Source organism: Doryrhamphus excisus, chromosome 10 (assembly GCF_030265055.1).
Source record: "Doryrhamphus excisus isolate RoL2022-K1 chromosome 10, RoL_Dexc_1.0, whole genome shotgun sequence".
Classification (NCBI taxonomy): domain Eukaryota; kingdom Metazoa; phylum Chordata; class Actinopteri; order Syngnathiformes; family Syngnathidae; genus Doryrhamphus; species Doryrhamphus excisus.
In genome coordinates, this window is record NC_080475.1 from 9409265 (window position 1) to 9436116 (window position 26852).

The 26852-nt window shown below is 38.6% G+C and overlaps 2 protein-coding genes across 3 annotated transcripts in view; one reads left to right on the forward strand and one right to left on the reverse strand.

The window, feature by feature from the left end:
• Positions 1–1041: 1041 nt before the first annotated feature.
• LOC131136648 (mitochondrial glutamate carrier 1-like) lies at positions 1042–26196 on the reverse strand. Of its 2 annotated transcripts, XM_058083760.1 has the most exons (11): positions 26030–26196; positions 25394–25522; positions 8314–8399; positions 4300–4425; positions 4116–4171; positions 2825–2915; positions 2590–2705; positions 2299–2494; positions 2069–2226; positions 1897–1972; positions 1042–1334 (listed from the first exon to the last, which is right to left on the reverse strand). In XM_058083760.1, the coding sequence occupies exons 1-11, from the start codon at positions 26042–26044 to the stop codon at positions 1175–1177; spliced, it is 1209 nt and encodes a 402-aa protein (XP_057939743.1). In that variant the 5' UTR covers positions 26045–26196; the 3' UTR covers positions 1042–1174. The 2 variants fall into 2 exon arrangements, with proteins under 2 accessions (XP_057939743.1, XP_057939744.1); XM_058083761.1 differs by lacking the exons at positions 8314–8399; positions 25394–25522; positions 26030–26196 and adding an exon at positions 5373–5476.
• Positions 15608–26852, forward strand: part of LOC131136632 (caM kinase-like vesicle-associated protein) — a 34625-nt gene continuing 23380 nt past the window's right edge. Inside the window, exon 1 of the mRNA XM_058083727.1 lies at positions 15608–15818. The gene's annotated coding sequence lies outside the window, so the exon portion shown is untranslated. The remainder of the gene's footprint in view (positions 15819–26852) is intronic.

A 26852-nucleotide genomic window follows, 5' to 3' on the forward strand; every position in this document is an offset into this window, starting at 1 on the left:
TACCAGGACACCCTGGGCCGCAGTTCCATGACGGACTTTGTGGTCATGTCATCGGACTTGCGAGTATATGTAATGGACACTTGGGTGAAGACGGGGACGGCCCGGTCCCATCTAGTAAGCCCAAACGTATATTGTGAGGGTCTTCTGGAAAAACGGTTGGTAGAGTCCTCTATCAGAAGGAGGTTCAACTACCATCTGTGGGAGAACTGAGACCGTGTTCATGAGTCATGAGTCGGGAATGATGGAACCCAAATTGGCAAATTGTTGCGGCATCTGCAGTCATGCAGAATCAGTTCGTTGTGGTGAAGAGGGAGCTAAACCAAAGAACAAGATCTCAATTTAGCGGTTGATCTAAGTTCCTACGCCCTACCTATAGTCATGAGCTTTGGGTCGTAACCGAAAGGACAAGATTGCGGGTGCAAGCGGTCCGAAATTAGTTCCGGTGTAGGCCAGGTTCTCCCTTAGAGATACGATGACTGTCATTCGGTAGAGACTCGGAGTTGAACCGGTGTGGTGAAGCGGGAGCTAATTTAGCGGTTTGATCTACGTTTCTACGCCCACCTGTGGTCATGAGCTTTGGGTCGTAACCGAAAGGACAAGATTGCGGATGCAAGCGGTCCCAAATTAGTTAGGCTAGGTTCTCCGGTAGAGACTCGAAGTTGAGTTCTCATTGAGAGTCGCCACATGAGATGGATTGGGCATCGGTTAGGATGCCTCCCAGACGCCTCCCTGGGGAGGTGCTCAGGACACGTCCTATCGGTAGAAGTCCTCAGTGAAGACCCAGGAGACTAGGTCTCCCAACTGGTCTTCGAACTCCTCGGGATCCACTCACTGGGAAGAGCTGGACAAAGTAGCCAAGGAGATGGAAGTCTGAGCCTAACTGCTTGGGCTTCTGCGACCGCGACTCCACCTCAGAGGACGTATGGATTTACAGTCCACGAAGAAGAGGGTCCGCCATGTTTAGAAGTTTAGAAACAGCACCAGTTAACAAGACCGGACCCGTATTTGTCATTTTTTATTTTCTACTTGAGTCTCGTGAGCACCTGATAACCTGTTTTTATCTCAGAAATCTGATTACGGAAAAAGGGAGAGGGGGGTACTGTCATGCATCAAGATCCTATCAGGTATCAAATAGTATAACTCAAGTCACATGACTTGTCTTACAATGGAAAACCTACGCCGAGTACATATTATAGGGTGCGTAACCCAGCAGCATTTCTCCGACTCCTACAAAGTACACAACCTGGGCGATGCCGAAGAGCGGCGCAATGACGAGGGCCCTGCAGCTAGCTCCTGTCAGGAAAGCCGAGGCGCCCTCTTTTTTCAGGATTTTTCTGCAATTAAAAGCAATTATATTGAAATTAATACAGTAAACCTCGGATATATATCGGATTCAATTGTTCCCACTGGTTTTGTCCGATATAAGCGAAATCCGTTATATGCGTATACCGGAAAATGTCCGTTTTACGCATATATCGGATTTATATGCGGTATATGCGTAAATCGGATTTTATCCGTTATAAAAAAGGCACTTCCTTGACTATGTTTCCAATGTACCTGGACGCGCAGGCAACGCTGCAAACGCTGCAAATGACGTCGTATAGCGGCCTGTCACGATTCGGCGAATCGGAGCGCCACGATGCGGCCATCCGATATATGCGAGGGAAATTTCATGGAAATGCATTGGAACGGGACTGGAGATTTTGTCCGAAATAGGCGAAATCCGTTATAAAAAAATCCGATATATGCGATGAATTTTTATTGGAAAAATGCATTACGGAAAAATCGGTTCTTTTTTTATCTGTCCGTTGTGAGCGAATTTCCGATATATCCGAGTCCGATATATCCGAGGTTTACTGTATTACATTTGTGCAGAACAAATTGGGTTATTTTTACCTGACGCAGTCCACCACTCCGTTGTACGTTTCTTCGTTTGTTCCTTTTTTAAGGGATTGTAGCCTTGTTTTGACGACTAAACACAACACAGAGAAATCCAACCAATTAGAGTTCACTTTACTTTGAAAAAAAAAACTTTGAAGTGTCAATTTTAGATAAAAATAACACTGACCATCACAAGGGCTAACGGCCACGGCTGCAACCGACCCGGCCAGGCATCCAGACGCAAAGGACCAATAGAAAGGCACCGACGGGTTTCCAGATGAATGGCGCCCGAGTTGATGTAAATGTGCAAAAAGCGGGAAGTACACAACCGAAAACGGCATATCCCTAAGGAAACGACAAACGAGCGTGTTAGCCGGTGATGACTAAAAAAAAAAATGGAGACTCATCCGACGCTACCTCATTAATGTCGCCGCCAGTCCCCTGTACAGTCCTGTGACACCTTTGGTTTTCAGGAGCTCTTTGGCGATTTGTGTCGCAGACGCTCTCGCCGCCTCGGGCGTCGTGCTAGCGTTATAGGATCGACTTAGGACGGCGCTGGTTCCGCCCATTTTTAAAGCTGTTACCACACTGGGCATCACCCTTTGCTGGGCGGCTGCAGGGGAATAAAGTTAATTTCTTGTGAAATATAATAAAAATGTAAAGAAATATAAACACAGTAACGTGATATTAGATATAAGACGGCCTTACCGAGCCTGCCGGCATCCTGAAGCTGAATCTTGAGCATCTCCATGGGAGTGGTGACGACGGCCTGGCACATTCCGGCACAGCACCCTGCCAGCATCTCCTTAAACACGGTTAACTTACTGCTGAAGACCCACACACACACGCATTTTGGACAATAATTATAATAATAATAACGCTAATTTGTTGCTGGGTTTTTTTTTTTAAGCTGGATTCAGTCTTTTTCTGTTGAAATACTCACCCGTTTTTGCTTAGTTGGTGGCGAAAGAAGTCGTTGGCGGCGAGTTTGATGGCCTTCTCGGGAGTCACTAGGGTTAAATTTACAGCAGCGCCTACAATGTGGATTATATCATATTAAGATGGTTACTATGGTAACCATTATGTCATTGTATGGTCATATCACCTCGTATTTCAGTACGAGGTGCATTTAAAAAAAAAAAACTTAAACTGTATTATGGAAAGCAGGAAGTGAACAAATGTAACAGTTAAGTAAAGTAAACCAAACCTAAATTAAATTAAATTAAATTAAATTAAATTAAATTAAATTAAATTAAATTAAATTAAATTAAATTAAATTAAATTAAATTAAATTAAATTAAATTAAATTAAATTAAATTAAATTAAATTAAATTAAGAAAGCAGGAAGTGGACAAATGTAATTGCAATTGTAATCTGATCTATACCAAAATAAAAATAGAAAAATAATAAAAATAATAATAATAAAAAATAAAATTTTAAAAATAATAAAAAACTTAAATTATATTCGGAAAGCAGGAAGTGAACAAATGTAACAGTTACTGATTGTAAAAGTACCAGATGGAGGGGTAGGATTTAATAAGCTTTGCTTCTTCCTACTCCTTTTGGACATGTGGAACTGGGAACTGATTATGGGATGCACTCAATTGTAATCTGATCCATACAAAATAAAAATTAAAAAAAATAAAAATAATAATACAAAAATAAAAATAATAATAAAAAAAAAATAATAATGGTTGATTTCAGGGCAATCGGGAAGTTGAAAACTTTATATTTAAAGGGAATTGGTAAACTTTGGTAAAGTTCATGACAAGCCTGGGTCAGGCAGAATCCGTAAGCCAACTGGTCACTAGAATCGCCCGCATGTACGTATAAGAACAGTTTGCCAAATTATCTCCCGCTGTGGTCTCCATGGCCAAATTAGCGCTCATAAATCAACATTAAGCAGAAGGCAACTTGACAAATGTGTTGCGTTTGCCAAAGCCCACAGCTTGCAGACATGATGGACGGTGGAAAAGTTGCAGAAAGTTGATTTTCTCTGATGAATCATTCATTGAAATATATCCCAATGGCTGCAAATACTGTAGAAGTCCGACTGGAAATCAAATATAACCAAGATTCACCCAAAACACAGTCATGTTTGGTAGAGGAAAAATCATGCTTTGGGGTTACATCCATTATAGGGGGTGTGAAACTGGAATGGTTCAAATTCCAAACAAAAACCCAACCCTACTTATCAGTACATAATTGGACATGTGAACAATAATGAGGCTTACCTCGATACATGCCAAAGTAACCTTCAGATTTAACTGTCTTTATAAGGCAGTCCATCCTTATGAAACAGAAAAACATAAATTAATTTCAAGAAGATTAAGGAAGAGGCAATTAAAAAAACAACAGAAAACAAAAACAACAAGTTTGCATATACAAAATGAATACACTAGTTTGGGTGGTTCTTACATATTCTTGTAAAGCTGCTGACCGCTTCGCTGGTTCTGCAGGCGAGTCTTGGCTAGGTCGATTGGGAATACGCAGGTGACTCCAACCATGCCTGCAATCCCTCCATTGATTAGTTTAGCCGGAAGGCTGGAAGAGACATGCATAGAAGTACCAGTCGTTGCTGTTCTTATAACATCTATTGTGACAGTTAGTTGACGTACAAAAGTCATTAAAAAAAACAATTTGTGAAAAAAAACACCATCAGTGACTGATGCACGATCGTGCTCACTGCCCTGTTAAAAACACAGCATATTTTATGAAAAAAAAAAACATCAGTGGCTGATGCACGATCGTGCTCACTACTGCCCTGTTAAAAACACAGCATATTTTACGAAAAAAAACACCATCAGTGACTGATGCACGATTGTGCCCACTGCCCTGTTAAAAACACTGTGTATTTTACAAAAAAACACCATCCGTGACTGATGCACGATCATGCTCACTGCGCTGTTAAAAAGACAGTGTATTTTATGAAAAAAAAACATCAGTGGCTGATGCACGATTGTGCTCACTGCCCTGTTAAAAACACAGCGTATTTTATGAAACAAAAAACACCATCAGGGACTGATGCACGATCGTGCTCACTGCCCTGTTAAAAACACAGTGTATTTTATGAAAAAAAACACCATCAGTGACTGATGCACAATCGTGCTCACAGCCCTGTTAAAAACACAGCGTATTTTATGAAAAATAAAACACCATCAGTGACTGATGCACGATCGTGCTCACTGTCTCGTTAAAAACAGTGTATTTCATGAAAAAAAACACCATCAGTGACTGAGGTCTGCACAGCACTGAATACATAATGATCATCTGCTTTAAACATTAATACAGATGACGAAATGTACTTGTTTCATACTCATATCCGAAATAATTCATCATCGGTAATGGATGCTCGTCCCTAAGTGACAGTAGAAGAGGTATTACATAAGTTGTGCCCCATCATTAACTGCCCTTAACATTCTTCATATTATAGGCATTAAAACCATGATTGGGTTTTGACACAAAAACATTTAATCCAAGCAGGTTCTTACCTAATCTGCTGCTGGTGGGCCATGGTTTTTAGTAGTGTTCAGTCTAAAAGTACAACGATGAAAAAAAAAGGGAATCAGGCTGAGGCTTCGAAGTCGAGGCGCTGGGCAAGGCAAGACCAAAGAGACACACCAGGTTGTATATATAGACAAGTCCGACCCAGCTGATCCAAGGCTAAATTCAACCCCCCATGACACTCCACCCCAACTCATGTCAGGCGGGAAATGGAGCCTAGTTAGTTCATTCCCTGCATAGATCAAGCCACAATTAAAAAAAAAACACTAATTAACTGTGTGTTATTGCCTTCAAATGCACTTCGAGGTACTGGTCCAAAATACTGCATTACAGTATCTCTGATATGCTTTATCTCATATAACCAAATAAGAACACCAGATGGCAGACGAGGCACTTGACTGTTGTGTCAATCATGCTGGCAGTCCATCAATTGGTTTCTAATTGGTGTCAAAATTACAGCAGGAATTAAATATGAAAGGATTTTGCATTTCCTAAACCAACCCATATATATTAATATTGTAAACGAAAAAAACAGCCTGCATCTCAATTATTCGTATGAACTTTTTCTCCTTTTTTTGCAAATTTTTTCTTATAATTTTATTTTATTTTTGCAAATATTTCAACTTTCGTGTATTTTTTTTCCTTTAATTTGTATTTATTCTTATAATATTCTGAATTCATTAATATTAACAATGTCACCCAAAACTGATTTTCCTAAAATTTAAACTTTATTCTTCTGTTTGTTTGTTTGTCATTCTATATTATAGGTAATATCTCATAATAAAATACATATTTTAGTCTTTTTTTAAACTTTTTATATTAATATTATTACTTTTTTCTCCCAATATTTTAATCACTGCTTTTTACCATATTTGCTGTTGTAGAATCCAATAGAATTTATGTTATGAAAGCTACTAAAATCCGGGAAACTATTAAAACAGGGGAGGAAAAGAAGACAAAATCTAATAGTTTCCCGACTGAAATGCATCACCTGTAGACGCCACCAGAGGGCTCCCCAGGTAAATTGCTTCTCAGGTCTTACTAAACAGTGGCCCATAAAAGACAGAGAAATAGAATACTACTACTACTGTACTACAAGTCCCAATCTCCATAATGAATCCAAACGGTGTCAAGTCAGGGGTTCTGTAACTCAAACTAATCTCCAAGCCCTTTTTGGCTGTCCTTGGGAATCCTTGTGAGAAAGAATAGTTTGACCCAAATCATCACTGGAGTCCTTGAAGGGAGTTTTATTAATAACTGGAGTAATCTGGAGACCATTGCTCTCACCTCTTCAATTTAAGTTGATGTTATTTTATTCTACCTCCTTATGGACTGCGTGCACCGTTCACTTTGATTCTTATGGACCCTGGAGGTCCCCCTGAAATGATTAGTGATGGGTCGTTTGCAAACAAGCTGGATCTTAAGGTTGGGGGGTTTTTTCAGCAAAAGACTGGCTCAAAAGAGTTGAGGTCCATCACCTTCCTGGAGATGTGTTTGGGGTCCTTCCCATGTTGGAATATTTCCCTGCAGCTCAGTTTCCGAAGGCAAGGCATCATGCTCTGCTTTAGTGTTTCACCATACATGTTGGCATTCTTATTATGGATTAAAACATGTTTTTTATCTGTGATTAAATGTGATTAATTTTGCATTAACTATGGTAATGGTATTGGTTTTATTTCATTTGAACATGCATCAGATTACAATTGAGTGCATCCCATAATCAGTTCCCAGTTCCACATGTCCAAAAGGAGTAGGAAGAAGCAAAGCTTATTAAATCCTACCCCTCCATCTGGTACTTTTACAATCAGTCACTGTTACATTTGTTCACTTCCTGCTTTCCTAATATGATTTAAGTTTTTTTTATTATTATTTTTTTTTATTTTATTCAGTGACTGATGCACGATCGTGCTCACTGCCCTGTTAAAAACACAGTGTATTCTATGAAAAAAAACACCATCAGTGACTGATGCACGATCATGCTCACTGTCCCGTTAAAAACACTGTGTTTTATGAAAAAAAACACCATCAGTGACTGATGCACGAAGTTTTTTTTATTATTATTTTTATTTATTTGTTATTTTATTTTATTTTTTTTGGTATAGATCAGATTACAATTGAGTGCATCCCATAATCAGTTCCCAGTTCCACATGTCCAAAAGGAGTAGGAAGAAGTAAAGCTTATTAAATCCTACCCCTCCATCTGGTACTTTTACAATCAGTAACTGTTACATTTGTTCACTTCCTGCTTTCCATAATACAGTTTAACATGTATTTAACATGTAACATGTATTTACACGTTGGCATCCTTATTATGGATTAAAACATATTTCTTTCTGTGATTAAATGTGATTAATTCTGCATTAATTATGGCTCAAATGTGATTAATCACGATTAAAATTTAAATCAATCGATTGACAGCCATTCATTTTTGTTTACATGTTTGTTTATGTCCATAATCCGTTACAAAAAAGTACAGGAATATCGGAAACTTGTCCTGCATTTTCCGGTATCCAGTAAACACTAACTAACACCAGACATGGTTTTGGGCATGTTTGGAATGGGGATTGACAAATATGATATCTGATGCCAGTTTCTGCCAATGAACATTATGTTTGTATAATAAAAAAGCAAAGTGAGCACATGTTAGGAGGCAGCTATCTGCGACTGAATGCATTCAAACTATGAGGAGATGTGTCACATTTCAGGAAATTATAATTATAAAAGGTTTGCGCTGAATAAATTTACACTTTAGTTGAAAAAAAGAGCCGAGTGTTATGCTATTTGAGCATACTGTAGGTCTGCTTTCTTTGTTTTCTCACACACTTCATGCATATACTTCCCCAAAATCCATACATAATTCATTTGTTCAATTTATTTACACGTGTGTGTGTGTGTGTGTGTGTGTGTGTATGATGCAAGATGACTCACCTACGCCGCAAAAAAGGAAGGAAATAAAGGTTACGGGAGCACCGTAATTGGGGACCCTGTCTCGGAAAGTTGTGACCTGTGGACAACTGAGGAGAAACAGCATTGATCAGATGGGATGAAAATAACAAGCTGCAAGTCTGTCGATGGCCTGCCAGCACCCGAGCTTTCTTCGGTAATTAACAACGCCATTCAAAGTGAGACGTCTTCTAACGGTCCTGCTGGTTACAAACTCCAACTAATGAGAGATCCAGCTAGGTTTGCTGCTGTATGGAAGCACAATTTAAATATATATATATAAGTATTGTAATGTGCCCCAAACCAGTGTTCCAGTCAAGGAGGCATTGCCCGCCCTACATTGCAACTCAAATATAGCAGCTCTAATTAAGGCCAGCTCTCCTATGTTACATTAAGCACCATTCTGTTTCATTGTATTATTTATGTCTCGGTACGGAACCAAACACACAGCTTGTGACAGGAGGAACAAAAAAAAAAAAAAACAATGGTAATGGTTTTATTTCATTTGAACATGCATCAGATTACAATTGAATGCATCCCATAATCAGTTCCCAGTTCCACATATCCGAAAGGAGTAGGAAGAAGCAAAGCTTATTAAATCCTACCCCTCCATCTGGTACTTTTACAATCAGTAACTGTTACATTTGTTCACTTCCTGCTTTCCTAGTATAATTTTTAATTTAATGTAATTAATTTTTATTTTATTTTATTTTTTGGGTGGAAAATTTTTAAAAAAAGCTAATCTTCTAGGAATTTATTTATCTAGAATTTAGAATTATCTAGAATTTATCTAGAATTAATTTTACAAGCCAAAAATTCATAAATTTATCTAGAAAGAAAAAAAGGAATCTAATCTAATCTTCCGAAAATTACAACTTTATTTTGTTTTGTTTGTTTCTCATAATATAGATTTATTTTATTTTATTTTATTTTATTTTATTTTATTTTATTTTATTTTATTTTATTTTAAATGTAAAAAAATTATTAAATTATGCATTATTTTAGATGTTTGAAGATGAACTATATCAGCAAGTTGAAGTATTTGTGATTTTACAAATAAGGAGTTAGTATGTTCTCTGTAGGCGGCATTATGAATTATCCTTACTGGCCTTTTTTGCAGTACATTTAGCGAGTGAAGATTGCTTTTATAGTTATTATCCCATATTTCCACACAATAAGTAAGATATGGTAGAACCAGAGAGCAATAAAGAGTGTGGAGTGATTTCTGATTGAGAACAAATTTTTGCTTTGTTCAATACTGAAATATTTCTGGCCACCTTCTGTTGTATATTTGTAATATGAGGTTTCCAGTTCATCTTTTCATTTTTTTTTTTTTTGTATTTGCGAGTGCGTGTCCTTTCTGCTGTTAGCAAACAGCATGATTTTAGTTTTATTTAGGTTCAAGGACAATCTATTATCATCAAACCATCTTTTTTAGTGTGACAACAATTCAAACAACAACAATTCATTTGTCATTTAGTGATTAAAAATAATGGATTGCAAGTTTCGTTTATCTCCCATCACAGGAATAAATAATAATCCTGTTTAGTCTATTATTTCCAAATGTTCACTCTTTTATCCTCGACTTGTAATGGCTGCCAAAAGGAAGCCAAGAAATTAACACGCCTTTGACCCACACTGGCCAGAATCCCGATGCTGAGACGACTAAGGAGAAGAAACACAAACGAGAACTGAGACCAACTTAAAAAAGGTATAAAAACATGTAAAAAAAAAATATCATGAATGAGTGATGCACTAAATGAAAGCCTGATGGTGGTCGACAGAAGGAGAGAAGAGGGCTGGCGAGATAAAAAGCACGAGAGACCATAGAGGGAAAGCTTCCGACAAAAGGAAGCGGGAGAACATCCAATAAGAACACACAGCCAGCGTCTGTGTGTGCGAGAGAGAGAACGAATCACATGGTCACAGCTCTAAAAGCATTATATTACGTTATGCCAAATTGAAATACATGCTGCAGACTGTTAGGGATTTTATTCTAAATTAAGCCCATAAGGAGAAAATATGCATGTAAATCCATTCCAATATGTAAGCACGTTTGAGTGCCACCATATTACATGCTGTAAGTGGTTGAGTCAAGATACACGTGATTAATATTGAATGAGATGGTCTATAACAGGGGTCTCAAACACGCGGCCCGCGGGCCAAATGATCATCATGATTTTTGAACATCTTTTCACACAAAAAAATATCATTTGTATCGGGTTGCATCCAATGACTCTCTAATACAGGGGTCTCAAACATGCAGCCCGCGGGCCAAATGTGGCCCGCAGGACACTAGTTTGAGGCCCCCCACCTTGATATGGAAGTTTAATGTTAGTGCGGATGGATGCTGTATGGTATCATGTACCCAGAAAAAAATTATTATGTTTGATTAATGTTCATGTTAAAGGTTAAATAACTGTTAATAGTTATCCTCCCTATCCGTGTGGAAGTGGTAAGTTTTTTGGCTATTTAAGTTGAAAGGAAATAACTTGAAGACTACCGTTTCGGTGGCTAGCTCTCTAGTTTGCGAGTTAGCATGTGTCTCGAGACTCTGCAGTTGCGCAATATGTTGTAAATAAAAAAAAGTATAAATGTGACTATAGTCGTGTTGTGTCATGTCTACAGGGCTCTAATAATGCTTTACAATTGAGTGCATCCCATAATCAGTTCCCAGTTCCACAAGAAGCAAAGCTTATTAAATCCTACCCCTCCATCTGGTACTTTTACAATCAGTAACTGTTACATTTGTTCACTTCCTGCTTTCCATAATACAGTTTAACATGTATTTAACATGTAACATGTATTTACATGTTGGCATCCTTATTATGGATTAAAACATATTTCTATCTGCGATTAAATATGATTAATTATGCATTAATTATGGCTCAAATGTGATTAATCATGATTAAAATTTAAATCAATTGATTGACAGCCATTCATTTTTGTTTACATGTTTGTTTATGTCCATAATCCGTTACAAAAAAAGTACGGGAATATCGGAAACTTGTCCTGCATTTTCCGGTATCCAGGAAACACTAACTAAAGGTTAAATAACTGTTAATAGTTATCCTCCCTATCCGTGTGGAAGTGGTAAGTTTTTTGGCTGTTTAAGTTGAAAGAAAATAACTTGAAGGCTACCGTTTAGGTCGCTAGCTCTCTAGTTTGCGAGTTAGCATGTGTCTCAAGACCCTGCAGTTGCGCAATATGTTGTAAATAAAAAGAGTATAAATGTGACTATAGTCGTGTTTTGTCATGTCTACAGGGCTCTAATAATGCTTTGTTCATTTGAATGTGAAAAAAATAATTTGTCTACCCACCAACTATATGTGGTTTATTAAGTTTTTATTATTTGCCTTTTTGTTATTATTATTATATTTATTTATTACTGATTGATTTTCTTTATTCTTGATTTGCTTATTTATTTTTCATCTTATTTTGTGCAGAAAAATAAAAATAAAAAAAATAAGATATTTTAGATATTTTGAATGTTTTATCAGAGCTTTTATTGTAGTAAATCGAAACCAAAGCACTGAAAAAGTTTGTATATTTTTCTGTTTTTAATAAATGCATTTTTTTGGGGGTTTTTTTTTTGAAAACCTGATGCGGCCCAGCTTCACCCAGACCCTAGCTCCAGTGGCCCCCAGGTAAATTGAGTTTTTAGACCCCTGGTCTATAAAATAGATGATAGATAGATTATAGCAGAATGTGACCAAGAGCTGGTTGGTTGATGGCTGTTGGCCTGCCAGCTCTGAACGGCACATTTGGCACCCAAATATATTTGCTCTGAGTCCTCAAAACCAATGATGCAGTTTTACTTTTATCCCCACAGCTGCGCTTTCGCTTTCTTCAATTTAGTTGACCATCTTCTCTGCTGTTTCTCTCCCCCAGCAGGCAGGGCTTTTTAATGATAAGTGTGTTTTGCAGCAAAGTTCCACAGCACCCACGGAGGTGCTTCTCATTAAGAATACAGTGGTTCATGATGCTGATTCACTACAAAACATAATGGGCCTCTCACTGCTCCCATCCGCCTTTTATGAGTCCTGCTGGTGCTCTTTTGGTGACACACGCGGCGCATGGGCGGCTTCTGGGGAAGATATAATCACTGTCCAATGTTCTCGCGTGGTTGTGTTCTGAAAACACACCGTCCCGAATAGGTGTGCAATATGAGTCCAGTTCAAAGACTAATCTGTAGCTAACAATTGGTGTACCGCTAGACTTTATTTTAAGATGCGTAGCAAAGCCTGGATTTTTACAAAGCTGTCCAGATAGCCTCATCCAGCAAGAGGTGGTATCATATCCATGAGGAAGCACGTTTTTCGTTCATGATGTCATCAAAATATTATACCAACTCAAAAATGAGATGGTTGGGAAGTGGAGGTAGCGGAGATGAGGATGCTGAAGTTCTCGTTGGGAGTGACCAGGATGGATAGGATCAGGACCGAGTACATCAGAGGGATATTACATGTCAGAGACCTTGGAGATCAAGTCATTGAGGCCAGACTGAGATGGTTGGGAAGTGGAGGTAGCAGAGATGAGGATGCTGTGGTTCTCGTTGGGAGTGACCAGGATGGATAGGATCAAGAACGGGTACATCAGAGGGACATTATATGTTATGTTAGAGGTCTTGGAGATCAAGTCAGAGAGGCCGGACTGAGATGGTTGGGAAGTGAAGGTAGCAGAGATGAGGATGCTGAAGTTCTTATGGGAGTGACCAGGATGGATAGGATCAAGAACGGGTACATCAGAGGGACATTACATGTTAGAGGCCTTGGAGATAAAGTCAGAGAGGCCGGACTGAGATGGTTGGGAAGTGGAGGTAGCAGAGATGAGGATGCTGAAGTTCTTATGGGAGTGACCAGGATGGATAGGATCAGGAACGGGTACATCAGAGGGACATTACATGTTAGAGGCCTTGGAGATCAAGTCAGAGAGGTCAGACTGAGATGGTTGGGAAGCGAAGGTAGCAGAGATGAGGACGCTGTGGTTCTCGTTGGGAGTGACCAGGATGGATGGGATCAGGACCGAGTACATCAGAGGGACATTACATGTCAGAGACCTTGGAGATCAAGTCATTGAGGCCAGACTGAGATGATTGGGAAGTGGAGGTAGCACAGATGAGGATGCTGAAGTTCTTATGGGAGTGACCAGGATGGATAGGATCATGAACGGGTACATCAGAGTGACATTACATGGTTAGAACATGTCCAGAGGAGAGATAGTGAATATATTGGTGGATGCTGGATGCTGCGTTTATGCAGAAGACAGGGTTGGATGGTCTGAAGGGAAAAGCCCAAAGAGAAAGAGACCAAAGAAGAAGACATTTCTAATGTTTGGTACCTAGAAACAGGCTCCAAGGACACATTCAATTAATATGTTATTCAATGTTATTCCATTTTGCATGCTAGGTAAGCTAATGACGAGCCACTGTAGTACTAAAATGAAAATAAGCATGTGAAGCCACAATATGAAGTGATGGTTATTGACATCAGTGCATGACACCAGAAACATTCACTGATGAGACTCCATTATTCCTGGAGTTGAGACCCATTTGTTCTCTCCGTCGACCCTTCCGCTCACTCTACCTCACATTTCTTTTTTTTTTTTTTTTTTTCAGCTAACGAAATGCTGCAGCAAGCTGAAGGTCTCTTCTTATTGTCCACGGGAATGAGAACTGTAAGCACACAGACTAAAGTACACGCTCTTGGGTATTACTTACATTGTGAGCATCATAAAGGTAACATTTGCAGAAGCTTCTTGAATATAAAGTGTCACATTTTAAAGTGGAAAAACCCAGATTTCTGAATTCATAGATTATTCAAATCAACCGTTTCATAAAAGATAAAACTGCTTCTGTCTTTTTTTTCCCGCAGAATCCTCCAACACACGTGAACCCGGGCGTTAGTTCTTGCGTCATTACAGTAGCCATCTGTCAGTATGAACACCGACTTGGCTGTGTTTACACGTACGCATATATACACACACACACACACACACACACACACACACTCGTCACAAATGCGCATTCACCCGGGAAATGTGTTACCCCGATGACCCCGCCGAGCCCCGCCCGATAGTCGTCACTTGACTATCGTGAGGTTCCGCATCATGCATGACATTCTCATGGATCAATCACATATGTAAAAGAAAGGTTTTTTATTATATATATATCAGGGGTCTCAAACTCAATTTACTTGGGGGCCACTGGAGCTAGGGTCTGCTAGGGTTTTCCAAAAAAAAACAACCAAAAAACGCATTTATTAAAAACGGAAAAATTAATAAACTTTGCTTTGGTTCCGATTTTCTACAATAAAAGCTCTGATAAAACATTCCACTGTTCTCAAACATCTTAATTTTTATTTTTCTACACAAAATAAGATGAAAAATAAATAAACAAATCAAGAATAAAGAAAATCAATCAGTAATAAATAAATATAATAATAATAATAAAACAGCAAATAATAAAAACTTAAGAAACCACATATAGTTGGCGGGTAGACAAATTATTTTTTTCAGATTTAAATGAACAAAGCATTATTAGAGCCCTGTAGACATGACAAAACACGACTATAGTCACATTTATACTCTTTTTTATTTACAACATATTGCGCAACTGCAGGGTCTTGCTAACTCATGCTAACTCGCAAACTAGAGCGCTAGCCACCTAAACGGTAGCCTTCGAGTTATTTCCTTTCAACTTAAATAGCCAAAAACTTACCACTTCCACACGGATAGGGAGGATAACTATTAACAGTTATTTAACCTTTAACATGAACATGAATCAAACGTAATAATTTTAATTTCCGGGTACATGATACCATACGGCATCCATATCAAACTAACATTACACTTTCATATCAAGGCGAGGGGCCTCAAAGTAGTGTCCTGCGGGCCACATTTGGCCCGCGGGCCGCGTGTTTGAGACATGAATTCCTGCCACATTAATGTTTCTGCAGTGATGTCATTGTCCACCAGATAAAATGATGAACGTTTAAGGCATAATCCCTCAGCATAATAATCCCTAAGTCTTCTGATGATGCACATACTGATAGACAGTTTTTTTTTGACTCTATATAATGCAAGTTTTTTGTGGGTGGAGTAATGATATAAACACAAATCAGCTTCTAATCGTGATCTCTAATGATTCCGAGAGCGAAACAGATGAAAGATTATTTATTCTCCTGGGTGAGAGACAGTGAGTGAGTGAGTGAGTGAGTGAGAGTGGGGGAGAGTGGGGGAGTGGCCGGCAGTCAGAAACAAGCAAAGTAATTCTCACCAAAGCACAGACAGTCAGTCAGTCAGTCAGTCGTGCTACGTACGGCAGGAGCTGCAGTTGCTCTGACACATTTTTTTTTGTTTTGTTTTTTTTTTTTGGTACTACAGACCGCTGCCCCCTTTAAGTCCGTATCGGTTCAGAGTTTCCGTTTTTGGATAGTCTTGCTGCAAAGGCACACGCACCCACGCTTCTTCTTCAGAGATAACATCTCAAGGTAAGAACTCACTGGTGTGTGATGCACTTTTAAAGGTCCTCACTGCTTTACTGAATGAATTAAATATGATGTGAATATGCATTTTTTGAAAAAAGTTAAAAAGGTACTCGGTTTTTGCTATAAAGTCGCCTGTTGCAAAAGATATTTGTTATCATTTATTGTGCATTTTTCGATGGTTCTGTGCACTTTTTTAAACGGAGCGGTTTTAGCCTGGTATCTGTTTACGGAAGGCTTGTGTGGAATTAAGACAGATGCCGGGAGGTTTTAAGTGCTCATTTGAAATAACTGCAAGCAAAGCCAGCGCAGATAACTGGGGAGCTGGTTGGAGGCGGGGGGGGGGGGTACTGTTGCGAGCACAGAGTTAATCTATCTGTTTAATCTATCTGTTCAGTATCTGTGCATTAAAAGCACAAGTGTTGTGATTTATTGTGAGATGTTTAATCATAGAGCAGATATCATGTGTATATTATTTTCTGGCGTTACAGTATGTCATGTGATCAGGTGGGGGATATTGCATCCAAGAGCTAGGGAAGTGAAAAAAATAGAATAGGAAATGTGGATGTTTACCGGTTTATTTCACAGCATTTATTTATGAGAGCTGCACTAATGGCAGTATCTGAATCGGTCCATCCATCCATCCATCCATCTATCCATTTATCTATCTATCTACTGTGCACTGGTCACTCTGTTTTTATGTTTGAACTAATCTCCACAGACTTCATTTAGAGTTTCTGGAAAGGTTTCAGCCTGAAGGACAAAAGGCTTTCACATCACTTGTGTGTTATTGTCCATTACTTCAGCATACTACGGTAAAACCAAGCCTGTACATCAAGCAAGCGAAAAAGCTTCCAGTCATGTGATGTGTACATATGTGCTGCTTGGCCGCTACTTTATCCAATTTTATCGCTTTGGGAAACACGGTTTATAACCTGCATTTGTAGCCGCACGTATTGTTTGGTGTACGTTTTTCTGATGTCAACAATGAGATTGCACCAATCAACCAATTGTCGGAAAAATTGCTTAAAATTCGCCTAAAATTGTCGGGCAAATTGTCGGAATTTTCGCCAACAAAATGTGTCGAATCTAACTAGTCGAACTGCCCGTCATGTCCTGTCATCCTTGTTTACTTTGACTGAGATGACAACATAAAAACAAACCTAAAGACTTTTTGTTCGTTAATATTACTTGATTTATTATTATGACACAGACGGAAAACTATAACTATTTATTGCAACTTTCATTTCCTTCTGCAATTTTATGGCAACAAACAAGTAAAAACACAAATTGCAATTCCAATTTAAAGGGGACCTATTGTGCTCATTTTCCGACCATTTGTATTGAGTTGTGGACTCCTATAGAGCAGCTACACACAATAACCCGCCCCCCCAAAAAAACGGATGCACACAAAACCCCTGGAAACAATTTTCAGTCGGGATGAGCCGGATACTTGTTTATAACGAGTATGTATTTTTTTGCCGGAAACGTGTATGAAACGAGTACATTTCGTCTTTATCGGTATTCTTGTTTGAAGAAAACGCTCATTATGTATTCACTCGTCATGCTCTGTGATTGGCCAGTCACACACAGCGACTGCCTCTCCTCAACGCTCAACAACGCAATAAATCTAATCTGCATTGACTGGCCACAACATTAGGTACACTTGCACGGAAGCGTGTAAGACAGACATAAACTACACAGTGTATTTTTTAAGACAGCGGGCACGATCGTGCATCAGTCACTACTGCAAAAACTTGTTCTGTAACCTGTGCAATTGCAGCACTGCGCAGACGATCAACAACTCAATAAATATAATCTGCATCGACTGGCCACAACATTAGGTACACTTGCACAGAAGCGTGTAAGACAGACATTAGCCATACATAAAACATTAACTCCCCTCTAAATATGTTGCAGTATGCACCTTGTAATCTTAAATTGTTTCATAACTACACTGTGTATTTTTTAAGACTGCGGGCACGATCGTGCATCAGTCACTACTGCAAAAACTTGTTCTGTAACCTGTGCAATTGCAGCGCTGCGCAGACGATCAACAACTCAATAAATATAATCTGCATCGACTGGCCACAACATTAGGTACACTTGCACAGGCGCGTGTAAGACAGACATTAGCCGTACATAAAACATTACTCCCCTCTAAATATGTTGCAGTATGCACCTTGCAATTTTAAATTGTTTCATAACTACACTGTGTATTTTTTAAGACAGCGGGCACGATCGTGCATCAGTCACTACTGCAAAAACTTGTTCTGTAACCCGTGCAATTGCAGCGCTGCGCAAACGATCAACAACTCAATAAATCTAATCTGCATCGACTGGCCACAACATTAGGTACACTTGCACGGAAGCGTGTAAGACAGACATTAGCCGTACATAAAACATTAACTCCCCTCTAAATATGTTGCAGTATGCACCTTGTAATCTTAAATTGTTTCATAACTACACTGTGTATTTTTTAAGACAGCGGGCACGATCGTGCATCAGTTACTACTGAAAAAACTTGTTCTGTAACCTGTGCAATTGCAGCGCTGCGCAGACGATCTAAATATGTTGCAGTATGCACCTTGCAATCTTAAATTGTTTCATAACTACACTGTGTATTTTTTAAGACAGCGAGCACGATCGTGCATCAGTCACTACTGTGTTTTTTTTGGGGGGGGGTTTGTCTGCTTGTTCCGCATGGTTTGGCTGGTGATATAATGTCAGTTGGAAAATTGGCTGTAATACTGAACACGGTCAAAGTACGGGTCGGGATACGGATACAGATCATTTAGATGGGTAAAGACTAATTCTCAGTATAATGCAATACAGTTAAATGCCACTGCAAAGTACAGCTAATTAGTATAAATCTTTTTAAATTAATAATAACAACCCGGTATTATAATATTATTTGACAATTGGAGACATTTGTGATAAATCTCTTGCATCACATGGCTTAATAGTGTGTAGGTGTACTTAACGAAATGTCAGTTGAGGGTATCAGTTGTGCGTGTATGCTTATGACTCCATCAAATGCTTTTTAAATGGGTGTTTATAAGCAGATTTTCTGAAGGCAAAGTCATAAGCCACAGGCCAACGACTGTTTTATGCTAATGCAGGTGTGAAACTTGATTTTTATTTGCTTTCTGTTTCACGGCTTTGAACTATTGGCCTTCCTTAATGAGAAAACTCTTGAGCTTATGTTTCACGGTCATCTATTCATATGTGAATTTTCCTGGAATACATAAGTTCAGCGGATTTCTTGTTTCTTTTATGTAAGCGGTTATGGCACTGGATTCTTTTTTTTTTTTTAAATGCTGTTTATTTATCGATTTTAATTTATCTGCTTCTGGTTCAGATGAGTCAATTTATAATGACGCCACAGGGAAGCATGATTACAATCAATCAGTAATAAATAAATATAATAATAATAATAAAACGGCAAATAATAAACACTTAAGAAACCACATATAGTTGGTGGGTAGACAAATTATTTTTTTTCAGATTAAAATGAACAAAGCATTATTAGAGCCCTGTAGACATGACAAAACACGACTATAGTCACATTTATACTCTTTTTATTTACAACATATTGCGCAACTGCAGGGTCTTGAGACACATGCTAACTCGCAAACTAGAGAGCCAGCGACCTAAACGGTAGCCTTCAAGTTATTTCCTTTCAACTTAAATAGCCAAAAACTTACCACTTCCACACGGATAGGGAGGATAACTATTAACAGTTATTTAACCTTTAACATGAACATTAATCAAACGTAATAATTTTTTCTGGGTACATGATACCATACAGCATCCATATCAAACTTGCCCGGGCTGCACTGACATTAAACTTTCATATCAAGGCGGGGGCCTCAAAGTAGTGTCCTGCCGGCCACATTTGGCCCGTGGGCCGTGTGTTTGAGACACATGCTAACTCGCAAACTAGAGAGCTAGCGACCTAAACGGTAGCCTTCAAGTTATTTCCTTTAAACTTGAATAGCCAAAAACGTACCACTTCCACACGGATAGGGAGGATAACTATTAACAGTTATTTAACCTTTAACATGAACATTAATCAAATGTAATAATTTTTTCTGGGTACATGATACCATACAGCATCCATATCAAACATTAAACTTTCATATCAAGGCGGGGGCCTCAAACCACATTTGGCCCGCGGGCCGCGTGTTTGAGGCCCCTTACTTTAATGTGGATGTTTTATTGAATAAACTGTATAAACTTTATAAACCTGAAAACTACAAAATATAAACATTATTAGTGAGGTAATAAAGATACAGTGCTATGAAAAGGTTTGGGCACCCCTGATAAATTTACTTTAAATCACCGGTTGTTTGGATCAGCGATTTCAATTAAATATCCAAAAATATTAAAAAAAAAAAAAACAAAATATCATGAATGAATGAGGTTGATAGGATTTACAGAAAATTGTAATAATTATTTAAACCAAAGTAGGCAGGTGCCTAAATTTGGGCACCCCAACACAAAAATGACAGCGATATTTAGTAGATCATCCTTTTGCAGTAAATCTTACCACAGATTTTCAATAATATTTACTTCGTAGTAAGAATCTGAGAAGTGTTCTGGTTAAGGCCCGCCTTAACCAGAACGGTGCCTGTGGTCCTCCATTTCCTCACCTCAGAGTGGAACCTGACAGCTGAAATCTCTGAGTTAGCTTTTTGTATCCTTCCCCTAGACCATGATGTTGAACAATCTTTGCTTTCAGGTCATTTAAGGCTACAATGTTGCTCCTCATCCGAGAAGATGCAACTTGGAATTGGCCACCTTAAATACCCTTTCTCATGATAAATAATTATTTCCTTAAATCTATCACTGTGTTCATCTGCCGTATGATATATTTAACTGATATTGCTGATCCAAACAACCAGCCATTTATAAAGGAATCTTTTTCATACCGCTATAAATAAGAGTTTGAACAGGTTTGCGATTTGATCAATAAAAGACATAACACCAGCCTTGTGAAGGTGCAACATCAATATCTCATTACAAGTGTAATGCGGCACAAGAACAGTAACGTGCAGGTATGCCTTATGATTATTTTTATTGAAATGTTTTGGTTTTCCAAAACATGAGATGCTGATGAGATCAGAGCTTTGCTACATGCACTTTTAGGTTTTCCCTCCGTCACTAATAGGGGTTGCATGTAGCAGACTTAGAGAAGCATTGATCCATATATGACCTTTGAACCCCCCTGTGAAATGAGACTCTGTACATACATAAACCTGTTATTCAGGATTTGGTTTAATAAAAAAACTAATCCAGAAACGAGTAGTTAGAGAGTCAAATGGGAATAAGTAAGCAAACAAAGTATATATAGCATCTACTGTATGTTACATACTAAGTGGCTACTTCAGGATAAACTGAAAATACAGCATATGTTTCCCTTAACTGAGTTTGGTGCCGGAGGTTCCTCGTGCCATCTTCATTTTATGCCTCCTTGCTCTCATACCGTCTCATCTGTGGCCCATCTTTTCCAGCTGAGCCCCTTGGCCCGTGATCCGCCGCTAATTTACTTAGGCCAAAATGTTTTGTTTTTTTCTGAAACTGACCTAATCTGCCATTTACAACAGCAAAATGGCGTCATAAAGCAAAACCAGATGTATCTTTAAGAGGTAAAAGACATAAAAATGCAAAATTCTGTTAATGACAGATGGCAAGAAAGATGGACGACAATGAAACAGTAAAATACTTGATATAAAAACTGGATTATGACATGGTTTATTAGTGGACCAGATTGTATCCACCCACCGGCTTGTTTATGTCTCCATTAAAAGCCTGAATGACATCTGTCTTAAAGGGGAACTGCACTTTTGGGGGAATATTGCCCATCATTCGCAATCCTTTGCACACATATTTCTTTCCCTTTTCTGTGCCTTCTAGAGCAAGAAAACAAGTTAATATGAGCAAGCTAACAACAGATATCATGTTCCCTTTACATAAGTGACTCATATTAACCGAGCTACAGCCATATTGTTATTATAGCATGAAAGCTAACATGAAAAACTGTATTTCGAGTATCGCGAGTCGCTAGTCCCAGACGGAAGAGTGGATAGCTAGCTCTTGATTTAGCTACAAAGACTGAACAGGATGCTGGAAGACACAGCCATCCCAATGAGAGTATTGTTGATGTTAACGGAACTTGCATAAGTATGTTTAAGTTCCGGTAGTATTTGAAATCATCAAAATACAGCAAGATACTGCAGTGTATTTGTTGCAGCATGTATGTATATCAAACGATGCAATGTTGTTAGAGGTTTTTTTTACTAAAGCGCTAAAGTCAAAATAGATACGTCCCAATGATGTGCATTGTGAGCTAGCTCATATTAACTAGTTTTCTTGTGTTATAATGAACATAAAAGGGAAAGAAATATGTTCATGTTTCACATAATGAATGTTAATATGAGCAAGCTAACAACAGATATCATGTTAGCTTTACATAACTGACTTATATTAACCGAGCTACAGCCGTATTGTTATTATAGCATGAAAGCTAACATGAAAAACTGAATTTATCTGTTGGCGCCAAGCGAGTCGCTAGTCCCAGACGGAAGAGTGGATAGCTAGCTCTTGATTTAGCTATGTTGCAATGTTGTTAGAGGGTTTTTTCAGAGGGCTAAAGTCAAAATTGATACGTCCCAATGATGTGCATTGTGAGCTAGCTCATATTAACTAGTTTTCTTGTGTTATAATGAACATAAAAGTGAAAAAAATATGTTCATGTTTCATATAAGGAATGTGAATGATGGGCAAATTTTTTTTTAAAAAGTGCAAAAAATAGTGCAGTTCCCCTTGAAACTGGTATCTAAACCCTCGACCTTGCTGACTCGAGATTTCCTCCATTGCAGTGGGTTAATCATTCACATAAAATCGGTGTTTTGTTTTTTTTTTGCGCTTTGTAAGATATTGAATAAACCGGCGTTCAAGGCCTTGTAAATACATATGTGGGGAGAAACTATGAATTAATAATGAGTTATCCTAGCCTCACGGCTCTCTAGTGTAACAGGAGCGAAAGGAGAAGGGATTTCAAATGGCTGGCAAATAGGTCGAATCGAAAGGAAAAGAGTGATGACGACAGAGGAAGTTCATCGCACTGGCATCTATAATTTCTCTACTCGCTATTCTTCAATGCCTTTAACGTTTTTATGCTGCATTCCTCTTCCTCCTTCTGTCACCCAACTTGGACAATCTTTCTTCTGCATGTTATTTATCTGCATTGTTTGTCGGTAGTGTGAATGAATGTGTTAGCCTCAGGTAAGAGAGGAATTGGAAACAGAGGGAGAGAAGATAGTGATACTAGACTAGTGTCGTTTTTGTTCCTCATATAGTCCTATGGAGGTCAAATATGCTCAATCGGGCCTAATTTCCCCTGATGCGGAGTTTCTCTTTAGCTAAAGAAAACACCAGGACAAAGGATACAACGTAAAGCTAAATATTATAAGAAAATATACTTATTAAAGGCTCTACATTAAAAACAAAAATGACTTGCCCATGGGGAATCCTTAAGGTGAGAACTACTTGCCTGAACTTGTAAACAACATTGCATCGTTTGATATATACATGCTGTAACAAATACATTGCAGTATCTTGCTGTATTTTGATGATTTCAAATACTACCGGAACTTAAACATACTTATGCAAGTTCATGTATTAGCTTGCTCATATTAACATTCATTATGTGAAACATGAACATATTTCTTTCCCTTTTATGTTCATTATAACACTAGAAAACTAGTTAATACGAGCTAGCTCACAATGCACATCATTTGGACGTATCTATTTTGACTGTAGCGCTTTAGCAAAAAAAACTCTCATTGCATTGTTTGATATATACATGCTGCAACAAATACACTGCAGTATCTTGCTGTATTTTGATGATTTCAAATACTACCGGAACTTAAACATACTTATGCAAGTTCCATTAACATCAACAATACTCTCATTGGGATGGCTGTATCTTCCAGCACAAGACGTGTGCTCCAATCCTCAAGTAAAAAAAAGGGCATCTTGTTGAGTCTTTGTAGCTAAATCGAGAGCTAGCTAGCCACTCTTCCGTCTGGGACTAGCGACTCGCGAGGCGCCGACAGATAAATACAGTTTTTCATGTTAGCTTTCATGCTATAATAACAATACGGCTGTTAGCTCGGTTAATATAGTAAGTCGGTTATGTAAAGTGAACATGATATATGTTGTTAGCTTGCTCATATTAACGTTCATTGTGTGAAACATGAACATATTTCTTTCCCTTTTATGTTCATTATAACACTAGAAAACTAGTTAATACGAGCTAGCTCACAATGTGCATCATTGGGACGTACCCATTTTGACTATAGCAATCTGAAAAAAAACCCTCTAACAACATTGCATCGTTTGATATATACACGCTGTAACAAATACACTGCAGTATCTTGCTGTATTTTGATGATTTCAAATACTACCGAAACTTAAACATACTTATGCAAGTTCCATTAACATCAACAATACTCTCACATGAACATGTAAAATGATTTTTCATCAGTTTTTGGTGTTTTCCTTCAGAAATTGTTGAAGAATTAGACGATCGGATTCAATTGTTCCCACTGGTTTTGTCCGATATAAGCGAAATCCGTTACCGAAAAATGTCCGTTTTACGTATATATCGGATTTATATCCAGAACGGGACTGGAGATTTTGTCCGAAATAGGCGAAATCCGTTATAAAAAATCCGATATATGCAATGAATTTTTATTGGAAATGCATTACAGAAAAATTGGTTCTTTTTTATCTGTCCGTTGTGAGCGAATTATCCGATATATCCGAGTCCGATATATCCGAGGTTTACTGTACATACTGTACATCGTTATTGTCGAGTCCTGCTTATTGTCGGTCCTGTAATGATCATGTGCTCAGTCCACACTGGCTGGAGATGTCAGTACTTATGTAACACCCCAAGCTGGTGTAATGATGGATCCAACATGATGGACGCCAAAAAAAAAAAAAAAAAAAAAACCTTGAGGAATCTGTTCCCCTTATACTTGGCAGATTGGAGATCTGTAGCATTTTTGGATTAAAAATATCAAGATCACGTCAAGGCGTTACCATGCATCCTATTCAGGAAATTAAACATATTATATTAGCATAGCTGATTTACAACACCTTCCTCACGTTGTTTCATAATTTATCCACTTTGAAGCATGAATAAGTTCAATAATGTACAATATATCGCTCACTATAGTGATGCTACAAGAAAGAGAAATGATCCGGTCCGACCATTAAGCAGCTGGAATGATCTGAACAGACACGAGGAGAAAGAAGGGAATAAAAACAGGTCTGAACTGATCCAGGATTTATTGGCTACGCCGGTCATGATGGAGTTTTTATGCTCACATTACGTTATGCAAAAGCGAGCTATGCTACAGGTGAATAATGACTGCTGTGTAGATGCTCTCCTTCTCTTGGTTCCTCTCACTCAGGATGGATGGCTTTAATACAAAAGGGCTTCACAACGCCGGGGTGCATTCTTCATTCCGAGGGGGAAAAAAAAAATTAAAAAATGAAGTACTCACGCTCGTCCACCTTGAAACCATTTCCTCAACTTGGCCTTTGGCTTTTTCTTTGCCACCTTCTTTCTTCATTTCACTCCCATTCTCTCTGCAAAGACGCTCCACATTGATCGCTTGGATTTGTCGACTCATCTAAAAGAGACAAGAAGATAGTAAAAGGTACTGACACAAATGGACGATGCTCCTTCAAGCATTCGTTCAGTCATTCCAATCCAGATGTTTGCACACGTGACCTAGATAAGCATCGGCCATATTCTACATCCTGCCAAAAAGCTTTTCATTTGGCCCACTAAACATAACCCAAATGTAGCTAGTCCTTGGTGTACATACAACGTTCCGTGCTCCCAGAAATCAATTTAAAATGTCATTTTCATCTGTAAACATCGTTTGAGAACAAGTTACAGCGAGAGTCGATGGAAGTATACTACACAGACACAATGAGGAAGAAGTTAGCATACAGAAGTTAGCATTCACAAGTTAGCATTCAGCCAAATATGACAAGGATTAATAAAACGATTAATAAAATTAAAAGTAAACACATCTACACTACTACATCATCTTAACCAGTTCACAATCAATATCTAGCTCATAATATGACAAAAATATTAAACCTAAAACAGTAAAATACATATACTCAACAAGAGAGACGTCCATTTTGTTTTTTTTAAACACCTATTGTGAATGTAAGTTGTTTTGGTCTGATCAACCAATCAGGACAGGGGGCCCGCCTCTCTGCACTGATCAACCAATCAGAACTAGGGCTCATATGGCAACATATAGAAGCTGAACTAAGCCAGAAAACAAGGTAATAAACTGTTAGGGATAAATTAATATAATTTAATGGAACAAATATTACTATTTACGACCACTGGTCCTGACTACACACCACTTATATTGGATTTGGAGCATTATATATATATCTTACATCTTATATATCTTACATATATAAAGTGTCTTTTACGTGTTGTTTTTCATTTACACAATGATCAGAGGGCTGCACGGGGTAAGAGTGGTCAGCGTGCAGGCCACACAGCTCGGAGACCTGAGTTCGATTCCACCCTCGGGCATCTCTGTGTGGAGTTTGCATGCTCTCCCCATGCATGGGGTTGCTGGAGCCTATCCCAGCTGTCTTTGGTGTTGCTGAAGCCTATCTCAGCTGTCTTGGGGGGTTGCTGGAGCCTATCCCAGCTGTCTTGGGGGTTGCTGGAGCCTATCCCAGCTGTCTTGGGGGGTTGCAGGAGCCTATCCCAGCTGTCTTTGGGGTTGCTGGAGCCTATCCCAGCTGTCTTCCGAGGTTGCTGGAGCCTATCCCAGCTGTCTTGGGGTTGCTGGAGCCTATCCCAGCTGTCTTTGGGGTTGCTGGAGCCTATCCCAGCTGTCTTCGGGGTTGCTGGAGCCTATCCCAGCTGTCTTTGGGGGTTGGTGGAACCTATCCCAGCTGTCTTCAGGGTTGCTGGAGCCT

Coding starts and splice junctions, on each gene's coding strand:
- LOC131136648 (XM_058083760.1), bottom strand. Junction 4,426..8,313: donor CTTCCTTTTTTGCGGCGTAG/GTGAGTCATCTT, acceptor TGTCTCTTCCAG/CCTTCCGGCTAAACTAATCA. Junction 4,172..4,299: donor CAGCAGCTTTACAAGAATAT/GTAAGAACCACC, acceptor CTGTTTCATAAG/GATGGACTGCCTTATAAAGA.